The sequence below is a fragment of the Monodelphis domestica genome, chromosome 2, assembly GCF_027887165.1.
Source record: "Monodelphis domestica isolate mMonDom1 chromosome 2, mMonDom1.pri, whole genome shotgun sequence".
Lineage (NCBI taxonomy): Eukaryota > Metazoa > Chordata > Mammalia > Didelphimorphia > Didelphidae > Monodelphis > Monodelphis domestica.
In genome coordinates this window covers 205,849,943-205,872,611 of record NC_077228.1, presented here as the reverse complement: position 1 = coordinate 205,872,611, position 22,669 = coordinate 205,849,943, and the positions used below count along the sequence as shown (strand labels likewise).

The following is a 22,669-nucleotide window of genomic DNA, read 5'->3' as shown; positions in this document are numbered from 1 at the left end:
CCCTCCACGTACAAATAAATTGCTATTTATAACAAACTTTCATAAGAAAACAATGCATAGAAACACTCCACCAATCTACCACCAAAAAGGAAAAAAAAAAACCTAAGCAGTGAAATCAGTTCCTAGCTATGCAAATATGCAATTTGTCTACACCACCAGGATTTCTGGATTTAAAGAAAGATTTTGCTGTTTTTTTTTGGTTATTGAATTTGACTTATTAAGGTCACTTGGTTGCCCTTAATTTAAGAGGAGCGATAAGGACTACGAAATGTCAGATTTTTTAAAAGGTTATGAAGTTTATGAGTGACCACTTGATATTTGATAGTGTTGAAATACAAGTTTTATTAACTACTACAGGTGTAACTTGAAGGGTACAACCCTTCTGTATTCCTTCACTGCTATAAATATAACATGGTAAAAGCTTGTTAATTGAGGAAAATCACGCTTTAAAAATCCTGAATTGTAGGATTTAGGTTCTTTGCTATGTGACTAGGGCTAAATCTCTTTAACCTGTCAGGACTCCAGGAAGTTCTCTACAGTCCTCAGAGACAGGGGAAGTACTGATCGACATCTAACTTCATATATGGAAACTAGTTCCTGGACAACCCCGGACTAGTACTCCTGCCCCCAACTCAGTGTTGACAGCCAGGGGGCTTTTAATGGCTTATTTAAAGAATGTGGAATTTGGGAGGAATGAGGGATTTGTAATTAGTGTCTGGATATATAATTGTGAACTTCTCAATATGTAGAATGCCAAAGGATAGATTGGATTTTTTTACCACATATAAGCATTGTTTTATCCATTATTCACACAGTTAATTTGGTCAGTAAATGATTAATTGTGACTTAAAGATGGATTCCAAACTAGCCCCTATCTAAGTCATCACCTATTTGATGGAGTCTAGATAAGTTTTATTGCACATATAAATGGATTAAGACAGATAAGATTTTCCTTCAAACTGTCACTTGAATTTAGTTTTCTTATAAGTATAAAATAAAATGCAAACTGTTGGAGTAAAGACCCAAGAGGAAAGCCTCATTAAGCAAATAGAATACAATGAACAATCTATTATGATATAATTTTATTTAATATTTGTTATAAATTCTGTGGTAAATTTCTGGGATACCCCTTTGTACTACTCATGCATTCATGTTGAGACCAACCACAAGTTGGCTAGGACCACATGGCTAAAAAGAAAAGTATCTGACAACTCAATGGAGAGCCCCAAATAGGAGAGATGCTCCATTTTGGTTGTTATCAATGAAAATATATACTCAACTTGTTATTTTTTTTCTTCTCCATTTAAAGTTACTGAAAAAAGGAGTGTATATAAATTTTTTTGGAGGAGGAGGATTAAAGGTGCTAGGTTTTATTTAATTTTTTTGTGGAGAAATATGGCTTCAGTTTAGTAATAGATGTCAGTGGGATTTAATTAACAAAGATTAATTTTACAATCAACTTTGTTTAAGCAAATTTATTCTTTAAAGTATATAGATTCATTATAAGGACCTTCAGACTCTAAACTTCACCTACATGGAGCTTCAGTTACACACTTTTAGACAGACTGGAATGGTCCTGCAGAAATAAATGAACTGATAGTGAAGTACGCTTTCAAATTTGTGAAAATGCCATCCTGATTAAAACCTGTCTGTGAATTATAACTTTGATTGTAATTTCAGTTCTTATACTTGGATGGATTCTAGATTGTGCTTCTATTGTCATCAATGTGATTATTATCATAATATTGCCTAAGAAAGAAAACAATAATTTTAATGATAAAAGGTTGTGTTTTGTTTATTGTAAGAAGTATTTATTAATTTTTCTAGCATTAATTCTAGCTTTATAATTACTACCACTACTAAATTCCTAGAGTAGAGAGATAGATTTTTAAATAACATTTAGTTGATAGAAATAACTAGGAAGTAGATATTTTAAGTGATTTGAAAGGTTTGATAATTCATGTCAAGATAGTTCTTCAGTTCTTAGAAACTTTAATGCCTCAGGTAAAAGGAAACTCAGTTTTTAAAGCCTAATGGTTTGGTTGCTGTCTCATTAAATTTTGTATAAAAACTAAAAATCCTTTGATGTTACTTTATTAAATAGACAACTCTCATTCTTAGACTGTGAAAGTCTTTACGTTTTTCTTTTTTTCATTTTAACTAGGCCAGCACCAAAGTGGAGGTGGATATGGAGAAAGCAGAGAGCCTGCAAGTAACAAGAGGAGACTTCCTTGCTTCTCTGGAAAATGATATCAAACCAGTGAGTATTTATACTAAACTATAGAAACAGCAACACAATCCAGGAGAAAAATAATTGCTTCTTTAGTCAACATGATTATTAAAGATAGTGTTGCTTTTGTATATAGCTAATTTCAAACGATCATAGACCTAGAATTTCCTGGAAGGGACCTTAAAGGTTATCTCAAACTTCCCACTCATTGTTAAAATGTACTCTATTATATACTTTACCAGTAATTTTCTATCCTTCGTTGGAAAATTTCTGATAACAGGGAGCACTATTTTTATCAGTTTTAATTATTGGAAAGTTCTTTCTCATGAAGTAACAATTTTCTCTATTTAAATTTCCATCCACTGATTCTAAATCTGCCTAAATAAATTCAGTACTTCTTCCATATTTGCCCTTAAGATATTTGAAGATAATGATTATGTCTTCTTTAAGTGTTTACAAAGCTAAGTATTCTGTATTGAGGTATGTTTTATCTGACAGTTTCCAAAATTATTACTTATCTTTGGAGTTTGTAAATGTTATTTAAAAATGTCATTTAATGGCTCCCAAAACTAAACCTAGTCCTTCAGATGTTGTCTGATTAGAGTCTCGAATAGAGTCCTATCATCTTCCATATTGTGGATAAGAAAATTAGTCATATTTACTGACTATCCATTGTGGCCAGAGCACAAGAGGTGATGGCAAAAAAGAAATTTTAGATAGTTCTTTTTTTTTTTTTTTGGTTACAAACTACTCTGGCATTTAAAACCCCTTACAACATGACTCCAGTGCCATTCCCTATCTTACATGACTTCCCTCAGTGCACTTGATGGTCCAGCCATATTGGTCTTCTATCTCATCCTATTACATGACAGTCAATCTTCTTTCCCCAGTGCCTGTAACTTACTTCCTGTTCTCCTGCCTTCCAGAATCCTTAGTTTCCTTCAAGTCTCAGTTCAGACACCATGTTCATGAACCCTTTCCTTTTCCCTCCAAATGCTAGTGCCACTCTCCACCACCTGTTTACTTGTTTTTATATTGTATATATTGTAAGAATACTTATATTTCCATAAATGGAATGTAAGCTACTTAATCACAGAGATAGTTTTATTTTTGTATTTTTATCCTCAGCACAGTGGCTGCTATAAATTTGGTGCTCAATAATGAATACTTGTTGATTGACTGAACTCTTAAGGATAAAAAAATCAATGAGGGTTATCTTTTATGATTTCTAGGGTATTTACAGAGCACTACATTTTAATTTATAAACATCAATAAAAATTGAATAATTTTAAACTTCTTTTATTGTTGAAAATATTTCTTATTAAAAATACCTTCCTCTAGTCTATGACTTGATTTGTTTAAAATGTATATTTTTGTTAACAACTGAATCAACTTTAGGGAAAAAATTTACTAAATTTATAACTTTTTATATTACTTCAGATTTTGTTCTTAATGCATATATTTCATAGTTTTATCAGTGTACATACAACATTGTTTCATGTAAGCATTCATGTGTTTCAGTATAATACATTCCATATAGTTCTATTTTAATATACACATATACTTTATTGTTTTTATTATGAACTAGAGAATCATAAACAAATCTGAACATTTCCATACAGAAAGGCTAGAAAATGATGATTGCACATGAAATTGAAATCTACTAGGTACAACTTTTTCCTTTTGGCATACATGAAATTTATGGGGTTCTACTAACATTGCTCTGCTTGTTTTACATCTCCCTCATAACTCCCTTTTAGTCTTTTCTGTGCATTTTCCAAATGTTTCATTAATGCTCTATTCTTTTTTCTGTCCCCCCCTTTTTAATATCACTAGCCCAATCTATTGTACCATCTATCTACCCCCCAAATAAATGTCCTTCACATGAATAGTCAATTAAATAAATTTATGTTTTAATGTTCATATCTAGAAATGTGTTTCTTATTCTATACATAGTCTGTCTTCATCAAGTAGTGGGAGGTATGCTCTTATCCTCTATCTTCTAGAGTAATGATTGGTCATTTTATCAATAAGAGTTAAGTCTTTCATAGTTATTTTCCTTTCCTACCTTGTGGTCTTTGTAAAAATAGTTCTTTTGCCAAATCAAAACAACTCTGAGGTATCACCTCACACCTAGCAGATTGGCTAACATTACAGCAAAGGAAAGTAGTGAATGCTGGAGGGGATGTGGCAAAGTAGGGACATTAATTCATTGCTGGTGGAGTTGTGAATTGATCCAACCATTCTGGAGGGCAATTTGGAACTATGCCCAAAGGGCGACAAAAGAATATCTACCCTTTGACCCAGCCATAGCACTGCTGGGTCTGTACCCCAAAGAGATAATGGACACAAAGACTTGTACAAAAATATTCATAGCTGCGCTCTTTGTGGTGGCCCAAAACTGGAAAACGAGGGGATGCCCATCAATTGGGGAATGGCTGAACAAACTGTGGTATATGTTGGTGATGGAGTACTATTGTGCTAAAAGGAATAATAAAGTGGAGGAGTTCCATGGAGACTGGAACAACCTCCAGGAAGTGATGCAGAGCGAGAGGAGCAGAACCAGGAGAACATTGTACACAGAGACTAATACACTGTGGTATAATCGAACGTAATGGACTTCTCCATTAATGGCGGTGTAATATCCCTGAACAACTTGCAGGGATCCAGGAGAAAAAAACACCATTCATAAGCAAAGGATAAACTATGGGAGTGGAAACACCGAGAAAAAGCAACTGCCTGAATACAGAGGTTGAGGGGACATGACAGAGGATAGACTCTAAATGAACACTCTAATGCAAATACTATCAACAAAGCAATGGGTTCAAATCAAGAAAACATCTAATGCCCAGTGGACTTACGCGTCGGCTATGGGGGGTGGGGGGGAGGAGAAGAAAATGATCTATGTCTTTAACGAATAATGCTTGGAAATGATCAAATAAAATATATTTTAAAAAAAATAAAAAAAATAAAAAAAAATAGTTCTTTTGCTCCTGCTCACTTTACTCTGAATCAGTTCATACAAGCCTTCCCAGATTTCTTTGAATCTAGCCCTTTCACCATTTCTTAGAGAACAATAATAACTCAATAAATCCACATATCATAATTTGTTCATCCATTCCCCAATCAGTAGGCATTCACTTTCTTTACATATCTTTGCTTCTTCAAAAATACTCAGAAGTTTTTTTGTGTGTATTTGAGTTTTTTCTCTCTTTCTTTGATAAAGCATGGTGACTTTTGAAGTATAGTTCTAAAATGCTTTCCAGAATGGTTTGGCCAGGTCACAGGTCCACCAGCAATTCAATATCATACCTCTCCTTCCAAGATACTTTAACAATTGCAATTTTCCTTACTGATCATATTTGCCAGTTTGACAGGTATGAAGTAGAACCTCAGAGTTGTTTAAATTACCTGTCTCTTATTATTAGTGATAATTAGTAAAAAAATGTGAAGCATTTTTTTAATATTTTGGTTGATAGCTTGCAATTCTTCATTTGAGAAATGCCTGTTCATATTTTTTAACCACTTATTTATTGCATAATATTTCTTGTGAAGTCTTAAATAATCAGAATTCTCCATGACTCCATCTTTCCTTTCTTTGGTGAAAATTCTTCCTCATCTGGTAGCTGTAAAAGTTCCTTCTATTCTTCAGTAATTTATTTATATTATCACTTTTTATATGTAGTTCTTGTATTCATTTGGAGGTTTTTACTATATATAATGTGAGATGTTGATCTTAAACCCAAATAGCTTTCCATTTTTCCTAGTAGTTTTTGCTAAATTATGAGGCATTTCTCCAAGAGTTGGGACCTTTATCTTTGTTGAACACTATGCTGATATGTTCCATTGCTTCTGCATGTTTTGTTCCTTATCTGTTCCATTAATCAACTTTATTTTTTAAACCAGTCCCAATTGTTCTGATGATGATTACTTTGTAATTCAGTTTGAAATCTGATACTGCTAGGCTATTTTCTTTTCTACTTATATATTTTTTCCCTTGAGATCATTGACATTTTGTTCTACCTGGTGTATTTTATTGTAATTTTGTTTAAAAATTCTAGGAAGTAGTTGTAGTTCTAGAAAGTAATCTTTGAGTAGTTTAAATTGGTATAACACAAATTCATAAATTAGTTTAAATAACATTGTCGTTGTTATTATATATTATATTGAATATTACTTAATTGTATTTGATTTTTTTCTTTTGTTTACTAATATTTTGAGCTTTAGTTTTTGGTTTGAGAGTTGATACTTGGAGCAGCCCTCTTGGGTGGGTTGGCTGAGTCTTGTTTGCTCTTGTCTCTGCCACAATTTGGGTGTTGCTGCCACCACTGAAGCTCGATGAAGAGGCTGGTATTTGGCCCTACCCTCAGCCGTAATCCCTGGCTTCTTTCTCAGTTTCCTGGTTGCCCACTGTGGCTTCAGACCTCTACTAGTTTCTTTCTCCTTTTCTTTGTATAGTTCTCAGTTTGAAGCTAGTTGCATCTCTGCTGTGACTTTAACAGCCCACAGAAAGATACTAAAGATCATACTTGGTCTTAGGCCTCCTACACTGCCTTCCTAAGGCTAGTGCCTAGATCCTGAATTTGCCCTCTCTTCTGGTCTGGCTCCCAGTGCTCTGAGGTATATATACTACCAGGCTCCCTTGCTCTGTGTAGTGACCTTTCTAGGGACAATTTTGTTCCCTGCTTGTGTTTTGACAGGCAAGGATAGGATCTGGTTCTAGCATATAGTTACTAGAGGTGATCCTGCCTGCCTATGTTTCGAGTACTGCTGGTTTTAAATCCATTTGTAGGAGTTTGTATTCCTTTCCTTTTTCCAGCTCTTTAAGCTTTTGAAAGCTGAAAGTTCAGTTCAGCTTCCCCACATGAACCTTTTCTTGCCTTAATTCCTTCTGCATTTAACTAAATGGACTTTGGCTTCTCTAGTTAAGTCTTTCTATCCTGCCCTTGCCTCCTGGCCATCTTTCTTTGCATTTATTTCTTGGATCAACTTGCAGTTCTTTTTAGATTTCTTCACTATTGGCTTTTCTTGGACTGTTTTCAGTTTATGTGGGAGTCCTGAGCTTTTTCAGTGACCTTATATGATATCATCTTAACCAGAATTCTGTGCATAAATTTTAACAGTTAATCATTTAAATGTTGAAAATTTTAAAAATGTCTCAGCAATTGTCTAGAGATGAAATGATCTGATAATACTTGAAAGCTCAAAGATGATAGAGGATACAGGAAAACAAGGACTCATATACATTCCCCTTTTTAAGGAGAGACCCAGATTCCCTCTTAAGACATTATCAAGATGCATAACTGTGGTTTGGGAGGATTCTGCCATCTGGGATCAAACTGAACAAACCTAATATCTTTCCCACATTATAGACTTTCAGATGCTAGAAGATAGTTACCTTGTCCCTTCTTAGTCTGGTGATTTTTAGACTGTTCATCTTCAATTACTTGAGTCCATCCCCAGATGATATTAAGAAAGGGAAGGATTTCAGTAAGAAAAGATTCAAAAGTAAATACATTGCAGAAATAGGGAATGGATGAAATTCTTGTTTACCTAAAATCCAGAATTCAGAATTCATGAAAGGGAAAGTTTTATAATAAGATAAAGAAATAGCTTGGAGCCAGATGATGGAGAGCTTAAAATTCCATTCTCTGGCTTTTGTATTTTGATTGGTTGGTAATAGGGAGCTACTGAATATTTTTGTGCAAAGGAATTACATGATCAAACCTGCCCATTAACAGAATTACTTTGCAGAAGTCTAAAGGCTGGAATGAAGAGAGAAGATTAGAATTAGGGAGCTCACATTTATATAAGGTTTTTACAATAGTTCAGGTAGTGGGTGAGGTACCACAAAATCCAACTTTATTACTAATTCAGAGCTTGGAGATCACCATAAGTACCAGTTGGTTATGGTACAGGGTCATATACTATGGTAAGCCCCACATAATGGAAAGGCTTTAAGCATGGTCTGGACAATACACCAGATTTATTTTTAGAGGACCCCAGAACCTGAGTGGACCCTCAGGTATTAGATGTGGCAAGAATATGTACTCAGCAACAATTTGCCTTTATACTTTTTATTGTTACTATGGGAAAATATATTTGTACAGATGTTCAAGGACACATAAAGTTGAGATTTGATGCTTTCCTTTTCTTTTTGGAGGTGATCCTGGACCAGGTCTTAATATTCATTAAAGAAATAAGGAACACTACCATATTGGAAAAATGAACTATCTCCCAATGACCACTAGTATCCCCCTAAATTCTTGACTGTCAGTGTCAGCCTAGTCTTTAAAGTGATCTATCTGCTCTATCAATGGAATTTCCCCTCTTCCATCTCTTTAGAACTTTTTTTTATTGATCTCTGAAATTAAGTTTATACTGGGTTACTGCCCTTGGGAGTATTTTCTTATTCCAATTCTCTGTATATAACCTGGAGTTAATTAGGTCCTGCCAATACAAAATGGCTTTCAGTCCTATGTGGGTAAGTAGCTGTTGGTGGGAAAGGGGGCAAAGGATGTTGAGAATCACAAGGGTTTTGGACTGGCTCAAAACTTTAATGTAACTTTCAGGAATCAGAATATCCAGTGACTGAATAGACATACTCCTGGAGAATTTGAATCATGTTGATTCTAGCATTTTCATTTTGCATGAAACTAAGGAAACTAAAGGAAAGAAGGAAGTTGAAGCTAAATATAATGATGGCTCACAGTCATACCTTAGAGAAGCAAAGAAAGGCACTGGCAAAGTTAATTTTATTGTATGCCTAAATGCAACAAGAGATTTTATTTCAAGGAACATTTTGACATCTCTATTGCATACTTATGAAGAGTATTTGCTAAAATACAGTGAAATAACTGAAACTTATGCATCAACATTAGCACCAGAAAATAAAGTTAAATTCTTTTTTTATACTAAAATTTCTGTATAATTTATTGTATTAACAGTTGAATGAGGAATTGAGAGTTTATGTGACTTGACACAGTCACCTATCTGTTTATCAGTTGTAGGATTTGAACATGAATATTTTTCAAAATTTTTCAATCCATGGTTACATGATTAATGTTCTTTCCCTTCTTTTCTCACCCCCTCCCCCTGGGAGCCAATGAGCAATTCCACTGGGATATACATGTATCATTGAGCAAGACCTATTTCCCTATTATTAATATTTGCAAGAGAGTGGTAATTTAAAGTCAACATCCCCAATCATGTACCCATTGAACCATGTGATCAAACAAATGTTTTTCTTCTGTGTTTCTACTTCCACAGTTCTTTCTCTGGATGTGGATAGCATTCTTTCTTATAAGTTCCTCAGAATTGTCCTATATCATTGCTGCTAGTAGAGAAGTCCATCACATTTGATTGTGCCAGAGTGTATCTGTCTCTGTGTACAATGTTTTCCTGGTTCTGCTCCTTTCACTTTGCATAAATTCTTGGAGGTCATTCCAGTTCCCATGGAATTCCTCCAGTTCATTATTCCTTTGAGCACAATAGTATTCCGTCACCAACAGATACCACCATTTGTTCAGCCATTCTCCAATCAAAGGGCATCCCCTCATTTTGCAATTTTTTGCCACCACAAAGAGTGCGGCTATAAATGTTTTGAACTCATATTTTTCCCTATTATTTCTTTGGGGTACAAACCCAGCAGTGGTATGGCTGGGTCAAAGGGCAGGCAGTCATTTAAAGCTCTTTGGAGATTCTGCCTTCCAGAATGGTTGGGTCTCACAACTTCACCAGTAGTACTTTAGTGTTCCAGTTTTACCACATCCCTTCCAAGATTTATTATTTTCCTTTTATGTCATATTGGCCAGTCTGCTAGGTGTGAGGTGGTATCTCAGAGTTGTTTTGATTTGCATTTTTCTATTTGTGAGAGATTAAGAATACCTTTTCACATGTTATTGATAGTTTTGATTTCTTTATCTGAAAACTGCCTATTCATGTCTCTTGCCCATTTATCATTTGGGCGAATGGCTTGAAATTTTTGTACAATTTATTTAGCTCCTTATAAATTTGAGAAATTAGACCTTTGTCAGATGTTTTTGTTATAAAGATTTTTTTCCCCAATTTGTTGCTTCCCTTCTAATTTTGGTTGCATTAGTTTTGTTTGTACAAAACCTTTAAAAAATTTTAATAGAATCAAAATTATTCATTTTACATTTTGTAATATTCTCTTATCTCTTGCTTGGTTTTAAATTCTTTCCTTTCCCATAAATCTGGCAGGTATACTAACTATTCCATATTAACCTAATTTACTTATAATTTTCTTCTTTATATTTAATTCATTTACCCATTCTGAATTTATCTTGGTATAGGGTGTGAGATGTTGATATACACCTAATCTCTCCCATACTGTTTTCTAATTTTTCTAGCAGTTTTTGTCTAATAGTGGGTTCTTGTCCCAAAAGGTAGGATCTTTGGGTTTATCGTACACTGTCTTGCTGAGATCATTTACCCCAAGTCTATTCCATTGATCCTTCCTCCTGTCTCTTACCCAGTACCATATTGTTTTGATGATCACAGCTTTAAAGTACAGTTTAAGATCTCTTACTGCTAGGCCTTCATCCTTCACATTTTTTTTCATTAGTTCCCTTGATATTCTTGATCTTTTATCCTTCCAAATAAATTTTGTTATAATTTTTTCTAACTGTAAAAAAGTTTCTTGGTAGTTTGATAGGCATGGCACTGAATAAGTAAATTAATTTGGGTAGGATTGCCATTTTTATTATGTTAGCTCATCCTACTTATGAGAAATTAATGTTTTTCCAATTATTTAGATTTACTTTTAATTGTGTGGAAAGTGTTTTGTAGTTGTGTTCATATAATTCCTGTGTTTGTCTTGGCAAATAGATCCTAAATATTTTATATTGTCTAGGATGATTTAAATGGAATTTCTCTTTCTAACTCTTGCTGCTGAGTTTTGTTGGAAATATATAGAAATGCTGATGATTTATGTGGGGCTTATTTTGTATCCTGCGACTTTGTTAAAGTTGTTGATTATTTCCACTAGCTTTTTGGTTGGTTCTCTGGAATTCTTTAAGTAGACCATTATATCATCTGCAAAGAGTGATAGTTTAGTCTCCTCATTGCCTACTTTAATCCCTTCAATTTCTTTTTCTTCTCTAATTGCTACTGCTAATGTTTCTAGTACAATGTTAAATAACAGAGGTGATAATGGGCATCCTTGTTTCACTCCTGATCTTATTGGGAAAGCTTGTAACTTATCCCCATTGCAGATGATGCTTACTTATGGTTTTAAACATATACTGTTTATTTGTTTTAGGAAAGACCCATCTATTTCCATACTTTCTAGTGTTTTCCATAGAAATATGTGTTGTATTTTGTCAAAGGCTTTTTCTGCATGTGTTGAGATAATCATGTGATTTCTCTTGGTTTGGTTGTTGATATGGTCAATTATGTGGATAGTTTTCCCAATTATTAAACCATCCTTGCATTCTTGGTATAAATCCCACCTGATCATAGTGAATAATCCTTGTGATAACTTGCTGGAGTCTTTTTGCTAGTGTTCTTATTTAAGATTTTTGCATCTGTTCATTAAAGTGATTGGTCTGTAGTTTTCTTTGTCTGTTTTTGGTCTTCTTAGCTTTGGAGTCAGTACCATATTTGTGTCATAAAAGGAATTTTATAAAATTTCTTCTTTGCTTATTCTGTCAAATAGTTTGTATTGTATTGGGAATAGTTGTTTTTTGAATGTTTGATAGAATTTACTTGTAAATCAATCTGACCATGGGGATTTTTTTTTTAGGACGTTTCATGATGGCTTGTTTAGTTTCTTTTTCTGAGGTGGGATTGTTTAAGTACTCTTCCCTCTTTTGTTAATCTAGGCAATTTATATTTTTATAAATATTCACCCATTTTACCTAGATTATTATATTTATTGTCATATAAGTGTGCAAAAAACTTTCTAATAATTGCCTTAATTTCCTCTTCATTACTCTTTTCATTTTTGATACTGATTATATAGTTCTCTTCTTTTTAAAAATTCAAATTAACCAATACTTTATTTTATTTGTTTTTTTTCATAGAACTAGTTCCTAGTCTCATTTATTGGATCAATAATTCTTTTACTTTCAATTTTATTAATTTCTCCTTTGACTTTTAGGATTTCCAATTTAGTCTTTATCTGGGAATATTTAATTTGTTCTTTTTCTAATTTTTATTAAGTTGTGTGCCCAATTTGTTGATCTCCTTTTTTTCTATTTTGTTGACATAAGTGCTTGGGGATATACATTTTCCCCTGATTACTGCTTTGGCTCTATCCCATAAATTTTGTCTCCTCATTGTCATTCTCTTCAGTGAAATCAGTGATTGTTTCTATGATTTGTTCTTTGAAGAATTAAGTTATTTGGTTTTCAATTAATTTTTAATTTGCTTCTCCAAGAATCCTTATTAATTATAATTTTTATTGCATCATGATATAAAAGGTTGCATTTATTATTTCTGCTTTTCTGCATTTGTTTGTGTTTTTACGCCTTAGTACATAATCAATTTTTGCATATGTACCATGTGCTGCTGAAAAGAAGGTATATTCCTTTATATCCCTATTCAATTTTTTCTAGATATCTATTAACCCTTAATTTTTCTAAAATTTCATTCATTTCCCTTATTTTCTTATTTTTGGGTTTCATTTATCTAGTTCCGATAGGGGACAGTTGAGGTCCCTTTCTAGTATGGTTTTTCTATCTATTTGTTCCTTACACTCCTTTAGTTTCTCCTTTAAAAAATCTGGATACTATACTACTTGGTGCGTATATGTTAAGTACTGATATTTTTCATTATCTTTACTGCCTGTTATCAAAATGTAATTACCTTCCTTAACTCTTTTAATCAGATCTATTTTTGCTTTACCTTTGTCTGAGATCATGATTGCTACCCTGCCTTCTTTGTCTCAGTTGAAGCCCAATAGATTGTGCTTCAGCATCTTATGTTTACCCTATGTGTGTCTATCTGCCTCAAATGTGTTTATTGTAAACAACATATAGTAGGATTCTGGTTTTTAATCAAACATTCTGCTAACTGTTTCCATTTTATGGGTGAGTTCATCCCATTTATGTTCACAGTTATGATTACCATCTATCTATTCCCCTCCATTTTGCCTTCCTCTTTTAATCCTGCCCTTTCTCCTTTCACTCTTTCCTTCCCCTTTAGTATTTTGCTTTTTAGCAGTCTCCTCCCTTCCCCTTCCCTTATATTATTCCCCTTCCCACCACCTCCCTTTTTATTCCCCTCATACTTCTCTACAGAGTCTTTGGTCACCCCTCCTCTTCCAGCCTCTCTCTCCCTTATATTATTCTCCTCCCTATATTCATGGCTGTGCTCTTTGTGGTGGCAAAAAATTGGAAAATGAGGGGATGCCCTTCAATTGGGGAATGGCTGAACAAATTGTGGTATATGTTGGTGATGGAATACTCTTGTGCTCAAAGGAATAATAAACTGGAGGAATTCCATGGGAACTGGAATGACCTCCAGGAATTGATGCAGAGAGAAAGGAGAAGAACTGGGAGAGCATTGTACACAGAGTCCAATACACTGTGGTACAATTGAATGTCATGGACTTTTCCATTAGTGGCAATGCAGTGATCCTGAACAACCTGGAGGGATCTACGAGAAAGAACACTATCCACATTCAGAGGAAAAACTGTGGGAGTAGAAACACAGAAGAAAAACAACTGCTTGATTACGTGGGTCATGGGGATATGGTGGGGATGTAGACTCTAAATGAACATCCTAATGCAAACACTAACATCATGGAAATAGGTTTTGATCAAGGACACATGTACTACCCAGTGAAATTGCACGTTAGCTATGGGTTGTGTAGCTTAGTTGTAACTAAGGAATAATGTTCTAAATTGACTAAATAAATTAATTTTTAAAAAAAGAATATCAGGGCCGTTTTCTTGGATCAGTTCTTGTAATATGATGTCTAGATTTTTTTTTTTGGTTGTGATTTTCAGGTAGTCCAATAATTCTTAAATCGTCTCTCCTGAATTTATTTTCCATGTCAATCATTTTTTCAATGAGATATTTCATATTTTCTTCTATTTTTTCATTCTTTTGATTTTGTTTTATTGTCTCTTGATGTGTTGTGAAGTCATTAACTTTTATTTCCCCAATTCTAATTTTTAAAGACTGAATTTCTTCCATGAGTTTTTGATCCTCCTTTTCCATTTGGTTCATTCTTCTTTTCATGTCATTCTTTTCTTCATTGGATTTTTTTTTTGCCTGTTTTTCCAGGAGTTGATTTCAATTTATAAGACACTTTTTTCTTCATTGGATTTTTGTGCTTCTTCAGTTGACCAATTTTGGTTTTTAAGCTGTTGGGTTTTTTCTAATTTTTCTTCAATCTGTCTTATTTAATTTTTTTTAATTCCTTTTTGAGTTCTTCCACAGAGTGACCCTAATTTCAGGTTTGTTTGTTTTTTGAGGTTTTGCTTGTAGTTCCTTGTATCCCATCATCCTCTGTTGGTTCTGCTCCCCATTCTTTTTCCTCATAGAAACTTTCAATAATTGCCTTCTTTTTCTGTTCTTTATTTATTGCCTGTGGACTGTAAGCTTGTGGATTCTCTCTTTGCTGGTTTACTGGATTAGGCCATTTGAGCTAATCTGCCTTGGGGCTTAGTCTTCAATGTAGCCAGCCACCTAGGCCCAAAGGTGCTCAACCAGATGGACTTCTGGCTTCAACGGGTGAGTCTGAGGGCCTCCTCTGCTGGTACAGCCCCTATCCCAGGATACCAAAGTCAGCCTATACCTAATTGCAAAACCCATAGTTGTAGGTGGGAATTGGGGTTGGTTGGCCAGCACTTTTTTTTTTGTGCAGTTTTGTTTCTGGTCCTCCCCCCACTTCTCCCATGAAAATCAACTCTCTCTGCATACCTTTCATACTGTGTTCAGTGGGAGAGGCCCATGATTCTGTCTTGTTGTTGGGTTTGTGTTCCTGTCTTTTTGAAGTGCTTCTTAAAGATTGGAATGGAAGGATAATCAGATCAGCTTTGGCTTTTGCTGCTACTTAGCTGCCATCTTGTCTTTGCCTCTTTCTGGCTTCCTTTAAGTCTTAACTAAAGTCCCATCTTCTACAGGAAACTTTTCTGAATTGCTGTTAATTCTAATGCCTTCTTTCTGTTAATTTTTTCCTATCCATACTGTATATAGTTTATTGGTACTTGTTTGCTTGTAGCATCCCCTGTTATACTGTGAGCTCTTTGAGGGCAGGAAATTGTTCTTTGCCCTGTTTTGTATCCCCAGTGCTTAACATAGTGCCAGGCACATAGTAGATGCTTTATAAAAAGGATGCTTATTGGTTAACTGACCAGGTGTCTCTCATCTGAACACTAAAATCAAGATGGTGATTTATTGGCCCAATTTCAACAAACACCTTTGTATACTTATGGTGGATGGCAGTGAAAAAATGAGTATCATAATTTAATAAGTGAAAGCAGTAATGCACTTCTGTTTTGATCTATGTATGAAGCAGCTTCTTCAGCTATGACAGCCATTAAAACCAAAGATTGAAGTAAATTGAACTTAGAACCAAACCTTTAATATTTAAAAAAAATAGGCCAATGAGATCACATTATTCTCACTAAAATATTATTATGAACTAATATGTTTTGGGAGCATAAAAATGTTTTTGTACTATCAATAAATAATTCAAAATGTTTATATTTAATCTCATTCTTAAATATCTTTGATATGTTTTATAGTGCACATATTTGTACAGTTGTACATGTATAGCACTTAGAAATATATGTATTAATAGGCATTAAATATATGGTATGCATTTATATATGTAAACATATAAATAAATATATTGGGATATGTCATCAGAAATATTTTACTAATATGGTATAGGATAAAAAAACATTTGGAAACCACTCTAAATCACTGAAAGTGGTATTTTGGATTTTTTTTTTTTGTCCTAGGGGCAAGAAGGTAAGTGGGCAATTACAACCCAGACTTTTGCTTTTAAGGTCTGTTACATTGATTCAAGATAGTCCTAAACACTTTTTAGTAGTAAAGTGGTAATTGCTAATGATCTCCTGTGCCTTTTAAATGTCCGCCCCCCTCCCCCCCATTCTGATTACTACTGTTCTTTGAACTGCCCTTTTCCAAAACAGGCATTTGGAACAAACCAAGAGGATTATGCAAGTTACATCATGAATGGTATCATCAAATGGGGTGACCCAGTCACTAGAGTGCTTGAAGATGGTGAGCTCTTGGTGCAGCAGACTAAAAACAGTGACCGCACACCTTTGGTTAGCGTTCTTTTGGAAGGTAAGAAAAGATGATGGACTGAAGAGATAAGTAGCAATAAATAGACTATGAGACTGATAAAAAATCCCACCCTTTTCATGAATATTTAGTAGGGTTTTAAAAAAATTGAACCTGAGATTTGGTTAAGTATCTAAAATTATATAATTAAAATTTTTGAATAATGTAGATATTTTCTTGCTTTTTATCATTTTCATAGGATAACATTTGTGATATCTCCCTTCTCTGAACTCATTTCACTTGAGGTTCCTACTACCTGAGTGTCATTATAGTTTTTGGTTACTTTCTAGTCATTTTGCTGTGGTGGTCTAGTTTTTCCAAGCGGATTATCAGTACCTTAAAGGTAGGGACTCTAGTTTAAAAAAAAAAAAAATTCCCCCCCTCTCGTATCTCAAGGGTTTAGTCTAGTGAAATAAACAAAAGTGCTAAACCCCTACTTTAGCAATCATACAAATTCAGTTTTACCCCATGAAACAGATGAAAAGAGCCTTTCTAGATAGATTTTTAAAAGCTTTCAATTGTAAGCTTCATATCTTAAAATAGAAGTAGGAAGATTGCATAATTTTGTGAATAAAGCTTATGTCAGAAGACCTCAGCTTAAGTACTACTTGATTCCTGGCTGTATGATTCTGTACTGGTTATTTAACCTGCATGAGTCTGTTTACTTAAGTAAAAAATAGAGATATGTTACAATAGAAGTACCAGAACTTCCTTCAGTGGGAGGTTTGTAGGGTGGTCCAATTGAACTCAGTGCAGAGCACTTTGTAACCTGTGAAGCACTACAAGTATCAGGTGATCATCTAAAGGGGAAAGTTGGCTGATTAGGACCTTAGAGCTTAAAAAGGTTTTCCATCAAATTTTAATTATAGTGAGTTTTTTTTTTTAAACCCTTACCTTCTGTCTCAGAGCCAATAATCAATACTGTGTATTGGCTCCAAGGCAGAAGAGTGTTAAGGGCTAGGCAATGGAGGTTAAGTGACTTGCCCAAGGTCACACAGCTGGAAAGTATCTGAGGCCAGATTTGAACCTAGGACTTCTTGTCTCTAGGCCTGACTCTCAGACCACAGAGCCATCCAGCTGCCCCTTATAGTGAGTCTTTTAAGAATAAATATATACAACTACTCTCTGCCCCACCCTTTAAAAAAAATCCTTACCTTCTGTCTTAGAATCGATACTGTATATTTGTTCTAAGGCAGATGATGCATAAGGGCTGGCAATGAGGGTTAAGAGACTTGCCCAGGCTCTTATAGCTAGGGTATGTGAGACCAGATTTGAAGAACCTCTCATTTTTAGGCCTGGTTCTCTATCCACTAGAGCCATCTAGCTGTCCTGCAAAACCCCTTTTAAGAGTGAATTTTGTTGTTGATTTTCCATAGAAAGAAAGGAATTTCAGTATGTCATCACTGAAAAGGGAATTTCCTAATGATCCTTTCCCCCCCATAACCATTACTTGGGTTGTAAAATTTTTATAAACAAGCAGTTTGACAGACCTTTTATGACAAGCAGTGATATAGATTGAGCCTTAATGAAGATTTTCAGGGGGAGGAAGGAAGCAGTAAAATGTTTTCAGTTAGAAAACTTACAATTCATTTGTTTAATTAAAAACATTTTTAAAAGACCATAAATAGGGATATATTTTAACCATATGTGGGGGCAGTACCAATCAGTTTATTAAATATAAGTGCTATTGAGTCGGTAACTATCATAAGGTTGTGACACTAAATAAGACTGAGAGACTTGTTTAAGACCTCTCAGTACTCTACAAAACATTTAAGCTTTGTTTTCTTCTCCTTCGCTAGTCTTACCATTTTTAACTATCCTGACTGATGTGTGATGTCTTTCTGCAGGTCCTCCTCACAGTGGAAAGACGGCTTTAGCAGCAAAGATTTCAGAGGAATCCAACTTCCCTTTCATCAAGATCTGTTCCCCTGACAAAATGATTGGCTTTTCTGAAACAGCCAAATGTCAGGCCATGAAGAAGGTATCAAGATTTTTGCTTTAATTTTAATTTGCTTTCTTTTGGTTTTATATATTTGTAATAAGATGCTTCTCAAATAAAATGTAGTCTCCAAACAAGTTTCAGAAGTAATTCAGGAAAGCAATGGTTTGAATATTTCAGAAATTATTGATAATTAACTTTGGGGTATATCATGTGATTATTTTCTCATAGATTTCACTTGTTCATTTTAGTTTTTTTGTAGCAGATATTAAAGTTAGTTTTCCTTTGAATATACATTGTCTAAGGGCAAGAGAGGGAAGGCTAGACATTGAGAAAATGCCCAGGACTATGTTGAATTTAGCATGTAAGACAGGGAAAAAATACCATGGCATAATCTGCAAACCTGATTATTTTAACATGAATAAAGAACAGTCAAATTGAAGAGCAAATAAGTAGCATTGAGAGAGTATTCTCAATGATCCTTAGTTGAGGAAATCTGTATGCTGCCTGTGATTCATAGTCTTAATGGAAACTTAAGGAACTTTTCTCTTCCTTGTATATGTTCCTTCTTTATATGCATATCTAAAGACTATTATATTCTGTATGTGGATACTGAAGCATCAGTGACTCAAAAGACACAAAATGGAATCATAGAGCTAGAAAATGACCTTAAGAGATCATTTGGTCCAGTTTCTTATCTTTTAGGAAGTAAAAATCTTGATTGTACAGGATGGGTTGGTGTATTTTCTTTGAAAAAAAAAAGAAAGGGAGTGGAAAAGAGAAAAAAATGACTCCAAGGATAGGGATTTCAATAGCCAATGCTTTAGTGGGTATTATAGTATGCTTACCAACATCTCTACAAAGGATGTGTTTTAGTCCTGCTTCAGACACTTGACTAGCTCTGTGTCTCTGTGCCAGTCACTTAATCTTCTCCTAAACTTGGTTTCCTCATTTATAGAATGGGGATAATAACATTATTGTGAAGGTTAGATCAAATGAGATAATATAAATAGCTCTTTGTAAACCTTAAAAAGCACCATATGGATATTGGCTGTAATTATTATTATTCAGTTTAATTCCACTTTCTTGTTTGGCTTTATAGGGGTATGAACAATAAGGCAAGAAAATATGTGGGGATATTTTGGATTTGAGGGAGACTAATCTATTAAATTGCTATCTAGTAAAGCAATCCAACATGCTTTTCTTCTATGATTGCTTCTAGAGAAAGAATTGGTAAATGCATAATCCAGAATTATCTCTTTTTTTTTAGGGAGCAGGTAGGAGAAAGGAAATGCACATGGAAAGAAGCATATTCTATAGATAAAATATGAGAAATTAGCCTTTTGTCTTTGTAGATGGCTGACTTGCTTCTTGGCTATCTGGAAGAGATTATAGGGGAATGGTTTGTGTCTATATTTATTCTGATCAACTACTTCCTGACCAATGATTTGGGGACCACTGAAGAGTTAGGTTTAATATACAGGTTCTGTCTGATCAGTATGTGTGAATCAGAACTTTAGAATCCTTGTTTGTTTTAGCAAAAAAAATTTAAAGAGCCAAGGATGCAAAAGTTATTTATAGAAACTTCTAAAAATTAGCATAAAGTTAAAAAGTTTATTTTCTTCATCTCTCGCTATTCCTCATGCCAAGAGAGGACTACTACTCTACCTTCTGAAGTCCTTTCATTCAAAATCTAACTAAAATGATGCTTCTTCCTAGAAGCCTCTCCCTCATGCAGAAAGTTAGCATTTTCTATATCTCTCATGAGAGGGGTGGGGTCTTCTTTTTACTTATAATTTAATTTGACTTATATTTATTTGTACATGCATCTTACCAACAGACATTTTCTAAGCCTTTATTATGTACTAGATTCTGTGCTAAGCACTTATGGTACAAAAGAAGCCATTAATGTCACCTGCTTTCAAGGAGTTCAAGGTCTTTATTTTTGTAGGATCAGGAGTGGAGGCAGAGAAGGGGTTAGTTAGGTTGTTTATTTCCAAAACAATATCAATGAATACAAAACCAAGTTGGGGGTCAAGGGGTGTGTGTGTGTGTGGGGGGGGTAATTGTGGTTTTCCCCCGGTAAAATTGATCTATACTTAAATTAACATCCCATACTCATACTATATAACACCAACCAGTCACTATCAACCCATGCCTCCTTCTACCCCTACTTCCCTTAGGAGAGATTGGAGAACAATAAGATAATATTTTTGTATGAGAAAGGTTGGCTGTATACTGAGAGAATCATCAGAGCCTAACACCTATGGTGTAGAGTATCTGGAAGGTGGAATTTGACCCAAATGTTGAAAGAAGCTAAGAATTCTAAGAGGGAGAAGAAAAGAGAACATTTCAGGCATGGCAAACATCCAGAGCAATGGTATGAAGAGAGCAGAATGTTGTGGTGAATAACAGCAAGGAGATCAGTGTGGCTGGATAGTAGAGTACATGGAGAGGATTAATGTGTAAAAAGAATGTGAAGAAGAGAATGGGCTTCAAATGCCAATATTTGTTATTAGAAACAATAGGTAGCCACTGTACTTTTTCAAGGTGATGGAGTGACATGGTTAGAACTATGCTTTAAGAAAATCATTTCAGTAGTTGGATAGAATTAAGGGAGTATCTCTACTTGAGACAAAAAGTCCAATTATAAAGCTATTAAAATAGACCACGTGAGGAACCGAACTAGTGCATGATAGCTATGTGAGTAGAGAAAGGCGGACATATATGAGAGATGTGATAGGGAAAGAAATGGCAAGATTTGGCAACTGGTTGGATATATGGAGTGAATTGAGTATGACTGAACTTGCAAGTCTAGGTGACCAGGAAAGATGGTGTCTTAAGTAGTAGGGACGTTAGGGAGAGGAATAGAAAATCCCCAAATAACATTACTAACAAAATGGAAGATTAGGCATTTTCTCCAACCTTCATACCTTCTCAGACCTCTCCAAAATAGAAATTGTGAACGAGATAAAATAATTTCAGCCCTCCCCACAGTATACAATAAGAAGAATCCATCGAAGGTAATGGTTTAGTGATTTAAGAACAGAGAAGGCTAAATGTTATCACTCAGCATTATTCTTCCCTGAATATTCCATCTGCAGGGCTCCACAATCCAAGGCTTATGACAGAGCTCAACTCTATACTCCCTTTCCCCCAGTGCCTTGGAAAACCAAAAGACAGAAGCTTGCTCATGCTAGGACAGCAATGTGTCACAACAGAGTTCTGCCAGAAAACTGAGAAAGAGAGGGAACTGGGACAGGAAACATGTGGCTATGTGTCACTTCATTAAGCCTGAAGAAAAAGAGCCTACCATCCAGGTGGGACCAGTCTCTCCTCTATTCTCCACCCCCTGAAAGTCTGCTGGTTCAGTGACTTTACCTAGAAAACCTTGAATTATTAAGCATAAGAGGAGGATAAGATGACTTTAAGGTTTAGCCCCCAGGGAAACTGCCATCAAAGGGAAGGGAGTCAGAAAGCAAGCAATAAGAGAATATAAAAGGGAAGAAAACAAAGATTGAAATTACCAGAGAACCCAAGAGGCAGATCTGAACAGATGACATACTGTCATTTTTGAGATTATACACCAGTACTGCTTTTCTAATCCTTTTATTGACTATGTGGGCTATTCCATTTTTTCTAAGAGATTCTTGCCCACAGTAGTATATATAATGATCACCTGAATTAAATTCACCTATTCATGTCCATTTAAGTTCACTGGAACCCAAAATGTCAATGTTTAAACTTTTCCATCTCCAGCTTACTTTGGTTCATAGATATTCCAGTTTCCTATACAATATTGATCTTTGTAGCATTGGACTTTACTTTTGTCACCAGACACATCAGAGTCTGAGCTTCCTTTTGGCTATAGGCCAGCCACTTCATTTTTCCTGTAGCTACTTGTAGTTTTCCTCTGATCTTCCCTAGTAATGTGTTGGACACATTCTAACCTGAGGGGCTCATCTTCTGTGTCATATCTTCTATCATTTTAATTCTTTCCAAGAGATTTTCTTGGCAAAGATTCTGGAGTGGCTTGCCATTTTCTTCTCCAGTGGATTTCTTTGTCTGAACTCTTCACTATGATCTGTCCTTCTTGGGCCAAAGAGTTGAGAGTTTCATTCATAAGCAACTCTGTCATAACAAGGCAGTTATTCAGGAAGGGCATCATACCTTAGATGAGGAAAATCAGAGTTCCCAGAGTCAATTGATGC

At 34.8% G+C, this 22,669-nt stretch overlaps 1 protein-coding gene across 2 annotated transcripts in view; it reads left to right on the top strand.

The window, feature by feature from the left end:
- NSF (N-ethylmaleimide sensitive factor, vesicle fusing ATPase) overlaps positions 1-22,669 on the top strand; it is a 217,494-nt gene that overhangs the window by 113,345 nt on the left and 81,480 nt on the right. For both annotated transcript variants that reach the window (XM_007482500.2, XM_007482501.2), the window contains exons 13-15: positions 2,165-2,260; positions 16,366-16,522; positions 18,367-18,500. In XM_007482500.2, coding sequence (XP_007482562.1) covers positions 2,165-2,260; positions 16,366-16,522; positions 18,367-18,500 — 387 coding nt within the window. The remainder of the gene's footprint in view (positions 1-2,164; positions 2,261-16,365; positions 16,523-18,366; positions 18,501-22,669) is intronic.